General features: G+C 56.5%; 1 protein-coding gene across 3 annotated transcripts; it reads left to right on the plus strand.

The window, feature by feature from the left end:
* The first annotated feature begins 29 nt into the window (after window positions 1-29).
* On the plus strand, window positions 30-6,345 carry GALT (galactose-1-phosphate uridylyltransferase). Of its 3 annotated transcripts, none has more exons than XR_007373962.1 (12): window positions 30-140; window positions 871-1,040; window positions 1,120-1,195; window positions 1,278-1,326; window positions 1,425-1,554; window positions 1,775-1,831; window positions 2,105-2,227; window positions 2,320-2,452; window positions 2,647-2,730; window positions 2,804-2,958; window positions 3,044-3,361; window positions 4,188-6,345. XR_007373962.1 is itself a non-coding variant. In XM_048931846.1 (12 exons), the coding sequence occupies exons 1-11, from the start codon at window positions 95-97 to the stop codon at window positions 3,107-3,109; spliced, it is 1,089 nt and encodes a 362-aa protein (XP_048787803.1). In that variant the 5' UTR covers window positions 30-94; the 3' UTR covers window positions 3,110-3,144; window positions 3,249-6,343. The 3 variants fall into 3 exon arrangements, 2 of the variants coding, with proteins under 2 accessions (XP_048787803.1, XP_048787801.1); XM_048931846.1 differs by having other exon boundaries at window positions 3,044-3,144; window positions 3,249-6,343; XM_048931844.1 differs by having other exon boundaries at window positions 3,044-6,340.
* Window positions 6,346-6,834: the final 489 nt, after the last annotated feature.

A 6,834-nucleotide genomic window follows, 5' to 3' on the forward strand; every position in this document is an offset into this window, starting at 1 on the left:
TCCCGGCCGCTGCGCTGCGCCGCGCCGGCGCGAAGGGGCGGGACGGAGCCGGGACCGCCCGGCGGGGACGGGGCTTCCGGGTGGCGGCGGAGGCATGGAGTCGGCGGCGGGGGGAGGCGAAGGTGGCTTCCGTGCCAGCGGTACGGCGGGGCCGGGGAGCACGGGGCGGGGAGGAGGGGCAGTCCCCGCCCCGCTCGTGTCATCCCGCTCGTGTCCCCCGCTTCTGTCGCCCGTTTTTGTCCCACCGCTCGGGTCCCCGCACAAGTCCCTAACCCCTCTCGAGTCCCACCGCCCGTGTTCCTCGTTAGATGTTTCCCACTCCGCTCGTGTTCTCGCACTCGTCTCTCCCCACTCGTGTCCCCGTAGTAGCCTCCCCCACAGCTTCTCCTGCCTCATGTTCCTCCACTTACCTCCCCCTCGGTCGTGCCCCACTTGTGTCACCACCCTGCTCGTGTCCCCCAGCAGTGACCCCACTTATGTTTCCCCACTCATCTCTTCACACACTCGTGCCCATGGCCCACCTGTGGTTCCCACTCATGTCCCCCCAATCATGTTGTCCAACTTGTATCCAGCACTTGTCCCCACCCCTGCTTGCGTACTCCTAGTTGAGTCCTATCACTCGTGTTCCCCTTTCATGTCCCCTCCCTCACTTGAGTCTCCATACTGTCGTCCCATACTCATTTCCTACTCCGCTCACACTCCCCCATTCAGTTCTCCCTACCGTGTTCCCCCAGTCGTATCCCTTGCTTGTGTCCCACCAGTCATCTCCCTACCCATTCACATCTCCAACCCACTCGTGCCCCCCCAGTCATGTCCCTCAGGAATGACCCCCACTCATGCCCCCTCAGTGACCCTGCTGCCATTCCACAGAGCACCAGCACTCCCGCTACAACCCGCTGCGGGATGAGTGGGTGCTGGTGTCTGCGCACCGTGTGAAGCGGCCCTGGCACGGACAGCTGGAGAAGCCCCCCCCCGAGGACGTGCCCCGTTGGGACCCCAAGAACCCTCTCTGCCCTGGGGCCACCCGGGCCAACGGTGAGGTACCACGGGGCACCCTGATCCTGTTTCTCCCTCTGTGCCTCACCCCCCATCCCCAGACTCCATTTCTCACCGCTACAGGTCAACCCGAACTACGAGGGCACCTTTGTCTTCCCCAATGACTTCCCTGCATTGCAGCCAGATGCCCCCGAGCCTGGTAATTCCTGCAGGGTTTCTGGGGAGCTGTAGGGGCGTGGACGCTGCCCAAATTCCCCCTCTACTCTCTCTCTCCCCCCCAGATGACAGTGGCCACCCCCTGTTCCAAGCGGCAGCTGCCCGTGGTGTGTGGTGAGTGCTCCAGTTCTAGCAACAGGCAGCTCTGTTGCTTTCCTTTGCAATCCTGTTCTGATTTTGGGGCTCTCACCCATGTGGTGCTTTTTCCTCAGCAAAGTGATGTGCTTCCACCCGCACTCCGACCTGACACTGCCCCTGATGTCGCTGCTGGAGATCCGGGCGGTGATTGATGCGTGGGCAGAACTGGAGGCAGAGCTGGGGGCCTCCTACCCCTGGGTGCAGGTCTGTTGGGGACAGGAGATGTGGCCCCATCCCTGGGGGCACACAGGGGAGGTGCTGCTGGAGCCCCATGGCTGGGTCCCTCAACCTCACCTGGTGCCCCTATGTATCAGGCTTCTGTTCTCCTGTGCTGGTTTCCCCTAATGCTGGGGGCAGCATTTTCTCCCCGCAGTGGGGATGGGGGTGCTGTCACCTGTCACCCCCTACACTGCTTCCTCCACAGATCTTCGAGAACAAAGGGGCAATGATGGGCTGCTCCAACCCACACCCGCACTGCCAGGTGAGGCTGTGACCCCAGGGGCGACTCCAGGACAAAGCCCCCTGGAAGATGGGAGCGCAGTGGGGTCAGTCCCCTTCTTGTCCCCTCTCTGCTGGGGACTGTCCCTGGTGGTTGCTGCATGCTGGACTGCCCACCTGGTGGCAGCACGGAACCGTGGTTGGTTGGTTGTAGGGTTGGGTTTAGGTGCTGTGGCGTGATCTTGGAGTGCCTGGGGGATGTGATGGAGCCAGCTCGTTGGGGACAGCTGATAACACAGCACTGTGTCCTTGCTAGGTGTGGGCCAGCAGCTTCCTCCCCAACGAGGCGCGCCTGGAGGAGCGGACACAGCGGCAGCACCACAGCCAGCATGGTGTGCCCATGCTGCTGGAGTACGCCGAGCAGGAGGCTCAACGTAAGGTGAGGATGTGGCTGTTCCCCTGTCCCTAAGTGGGGGATGTCCCTGTCCCCATTCCCTGAGTGCTGTGTCCCACAGCAGCTGTGTCCCACAGGAGCGGCTGGTGGTGGAGAATGAGGACTGGCTGGTGGTTGTGCCCTACTGGGCCACCTGGCCTTTCCAGACCCTGCTCCTGCCCCGCCGCCATGTCCTCCGCCTGCAGGACCTGTGTGACAGCGAGAGGAACAGTGAGTGATGCCCTGGGCTATTTTTTGGGAGGGAGCTCTATGGGGTTTTGTGACAATGAAGGACACGATGCTCCATGCTCTTGGGGTGCTGACTTTGGGAATGGCTGGCACATCCCTCGGGCTTGTCACCAGTGCCTAGTGTCACTGGGGGTCCTGACCAGCTCTGGGTGCACTCACTGCCCCCAACCCCGCAGGCCTGGCCTCCATCATGCGGCGGCTGCTGATCAAGTACGACAACCTCTTCCAAGTCTCCTTCCCCTACTCCATGGGCTGGCATGGTGAGTGTCCCATCTCCTTTGCCCCTCTGTCCTCATCTCTCCCGTTGCACACCTGACCCTGTACCCTGCTCAGGAGCCCCTACAGGCCCCCACCTGCAGGAGGACTGTGGGCACTGGCAGCTCCATGCCCATTACTATCCACCGCTGCTCCGCTCTGCCACTGTCCGCAAGTTCATGGTGGGCTATGAGATGCTAGCACAGGCACAGCGGGACCTCACCCCTGAGCAGGTAAGGAGCTGGCCTGGCACAGGGAGCTCAAGGAGTGGTCTGGCTGCTTGCTGAGCTGCCCCAGCCTTGTGTCTGGTCCCTGCAGGCTGCAGAGCGGCTGAGAGCCCTCCCCGAGGTGCACTATAAGCTGAAGCCTCAGGAGACGGTGTGATGCTGCCCAGGCCTGAGGCGAAGAGCTCGGCTGAGGTCTGTCAGCTTCTTCCAAGCTTCCTCATGGGCTGTGGCTTCCCCAGCCCTCATCCAGTCACATCCCTGCAGTCTCTATGCCAAAGGGCTTGTCTTCCTCCCAGTCTGGTCTTACTGGTGGAACTGGAAGTGCTGCCCAATAAACCCGAAAGCAAAGTGCCTCTGGCTGTGCCCTGCTGGCTTCTGGCCTGTTAGGAGGACCCACAGCTGCTGGGAGGTAACCTGGGGGCTGCAGGGGATGAGCTGCTCGCTGCTGTCTTTGCATTGCCTTCTCCTCCTCCCTGGGGGGAGCTCTGGGCCTGCTGAGCTGCCTTGCAGGCTGAGGAGTGGAAGGCAGGAGGCTGCCCCAGATGCATTCATCTCCTAGGCAGGGGTAGAAGCTGGCAAACTCACTGCTCCTCTTCCTTCTCACTGTCTGGGGAAACAGCCCTCATCCTGCTTGCCTGGGTGCTTGGGATGCAGCGTGAGGTGCAGCGTGGGGCTGGATGCGGTGTGTGGGCCGGGGAACACGGCAGGCAGCTCCATGCTCTACTCCCCCCTGCAGCCCCATCTCCTCCGTGATGCCTTACAGCTGATTTGGGGGTTTGTCCTATGGGGATGCCCAGTGTATGGAGCACCATCTGCCGCCACATCCGCATGCAATTCTATTTTAATTGTCACCAAAGAGCCATTCTCATAACTCCCTAATGAGGCCCGTAGAGTTTTGAAGTCTGAGAGTGGTCCCCTGGGGGCCAGAAATCTCTTGCAAGCAGGGAGATTCTCCTCTACAGGACTGATCTGCTACCTTCAAGACAGTGCCTTGTGGGAAGTGCCACATGTCCCTGCCTATGCATTGCTTCCACATCCCTGCCAGTGGAAGGCTGGATGCTGTCTCCATCCTCCCTGTGATGTTCCCTTTATCTCTTCCAGATGTCCCCATCACGTCCAGTGTCTCCATCCTCACTTCTCTGTTCCTATCCCCTCCAGTGTCCCCATCCTGCCCCTGATGACCCCATCGCAGAGCCCATAAGACATTCCTATCATTATTCCCCCATGTCCAGCAGGTCCCAGAATTTTTGGGAGGAAGTGATGGATGGCGGCATGTTAGTGTGACTACCACCACCAATGCAGCCCCCTGCTTCCCTTCTTCCTTGCAACAAGTGCACGCTCACAGCAATCATACGCCCTGCCCAGCTCTTCCCCAGGGCCGTGGAAAAGTGGCAACGAATTGGCTTAAATGTGGGAATCCAGATTGGGGTAATTAGCCGCTGAACCGGTTGTAACGAGGCTCGTCATCCCCCTGCACGCGCAGTTAGCTCTGATTTAATAGCCCACCAGCTCTCAGCCTGGCCCGCCGTGCGTCAGCCTGGGGCCGTAAATGAAACTTGCAGTAAGTCAAGCGGTATTAAACTTTACAGTCACCGTCTTTAAAAACGAGACTCTTTCTCTAATAAATCAGAGCAAGTGGGATTGTAAATATCAGGGCAGGATCTGTATTGCTTAATTAAACAGAACCTAATGAACAGCCTGTTTGTTGTGCTGTGATTTAGGATGAAAGCTGGGGAGGTGCTGTGTGCTGAGGAGCACAGGTACTGCTGAAATAACGCCAAGACACTATGAGGGCTTCGTTTTGTTTAATTTCTTCTTTTTCTTTCTCTCCCCAAAAAAGTGAAAGATTTAAGGAAGGACATCAGATGGATTTGTAGAAAGAAGGGAATGGCTTTTTAGGGGCTTGGTACCTTTAAGTGGGGTGTGAAGAGATGGGAAAACACAGCCAGGAGAGATGCAGCCATGCTTGCATCACAGGGAGGGTATGATTTTGGCAGATGAGATGGAGCTGGGTGCAGGATCATTGCTGTGATCCTGAGCGTGATCCAGCTCTGCACAACCTGCAGACCCCAGCCTCGCAGTCTGCAGGCTCGGTGTGACGTTGTCACAGTGCTTGGGGCCCCTTTGGTGCCAGCTCTGAAGCCCAAACTCTGCCGCACCCAGAGCAACTCCCTCCCTCCCAGCACAGGTGAGACAATAAATACTGCGTGAAAGAAGTTAATCTGTGACCAGAGTGTTTTAATCAGGAAAAAAGAAAAAAAAAAAAAAAAAGAAAGTATGAGTGCAGGCCTGCTGGCTCCTGCCAAACTGCACTTTTACTGTCCCTGCCGGTACAGGGTTTATGGCTGTCATTTCACTCCAGTTTTACTGTTGTTTTTGCCTTTATTGTTGAGTTTCCCCTTGCCTCCAGTTGCCTGTGATTGAATTGATGGAGGGGTGGGGGGGGGATAGAGAAGAAGGAAGGGAGAGATGAAGGCCCTGTAGCTCCTGGGGAAAGGGAACGGCCCAAGCCCCTCTGTTTCTATCTGAAAGACACCATCAGGCATTTAGCATGAAAAATAATTACAAAAAATTAAGCAGATGCTGAACACCCTGCAGCAATCAGCTCCCTGCTAAGGACAGCCATGGTATGCCAGGAGAACCAAAACCAAAACCCAAATCCACCCAGAACCACTCTTGGCACAGCACCCAGCTTATGCTGGGCAGCCCAGAGCATTGCTGGGTGTCTGGGCTCTGCCTGGGCTTTGGGAACACAGCCCCATGTAATCTTACGTGTTATGCACCTGAAACGGGCAGCGATTGAGCTGCATCACCCTGCAGTGACCATGTGGGCAGTAAGCAGGGAGTTGCCCCATCATCCCAAATTTCCTGATGCTGAGGACATACTGCTCCATCACAGAGAGCCCTCATAAATAACCCCCTGCTGCTTTTTAACCGTCTCCACCCCATTTTCAAGTTCCCCCAAGGATCAGGGATGTTCAAAAAGCAACCGTCAGATTCCAGCTGCTTCTGCTGCGTGTCGGTAACAGCAGGACCTACCCCAGCTCCTTAGAAATGCTGGCACAGGAGAACAGAAATGAAGCCCTTGTCCCCGCCAACATCCGAATCCCCCTTACCCCCCAGCCTGGATCAGCCATCGCGTCGGGGACTTTGCAGTGATTATGATAGAACCTGCAGGACACCAAGGGCATCACTATGATTTGTGCTGTCTAAATGTTAATCAGAATAATAATGCCTATTGAGACAGCTGTTTTAAAAGGCTGTGATGTCGGAGTAAAAATTCCAATAAAACTCTATTAGCCCTTCCTTGTTACACTAATGGTGCCTGCTGCTAAAAGCCCCGCGCTATAGACACCCGTATTAATGGGCTTATTACAGGAAATAAAATCCGAGCCTGAACATTACAGTGAAGCCTGATTAATTCAGCAAGGTAATCTTTTCCTTTTCCTTTTTTACCTCTTTTTTTTTTTTTTCCTCCCCTCCTTTCTCCCTTTTCTCCCCTCCACCCGTTAATGAAATGTGCTCCTTGAAGTGTCAACTGTGGAGCTTTGCATGGAGTTTGGTGACATTTTTAAACCTATTTTGTTGACATGCAGAAGTAGGGTTCCTTGGGGACATCCATCAGAGCTGACGATGCAGCAGTGCGGGGTGACAGGGACAGTCCCACGGATGGCCATGACTTGATCACCAGCCCTGCTGCTTGTCCCCAGGTCTGCTGCTGCCATGCCCAGCACATGGTATGAGGCAGAAATCCAGGACACGCACATGGCTGCTCGTCCAGCCTATAAATAAATTCCATAAAAATCCTCTTCCCAGCCTTTTTGTGTGCAGCCAAACCCTGCCAATGGGAGAGGAGACGGCATCTATTTTATGGGCAGCTGG

This window comes from Lagopus muta, chromosome Z (genome assembly GCF_023343835.1).
Source record: "Lagopus muta isolate bLagMut1 chromosome Z, bLagMut1 primary, whole genome shotgun sequence".
In the NCBI taxonomy this organism is placed as follows: domain Eukaryota; kingdom Metazoa; phylum Chordata; class Aves; order Galliformes; family Phasianidae; genus Lagopus; species Lagopus muta.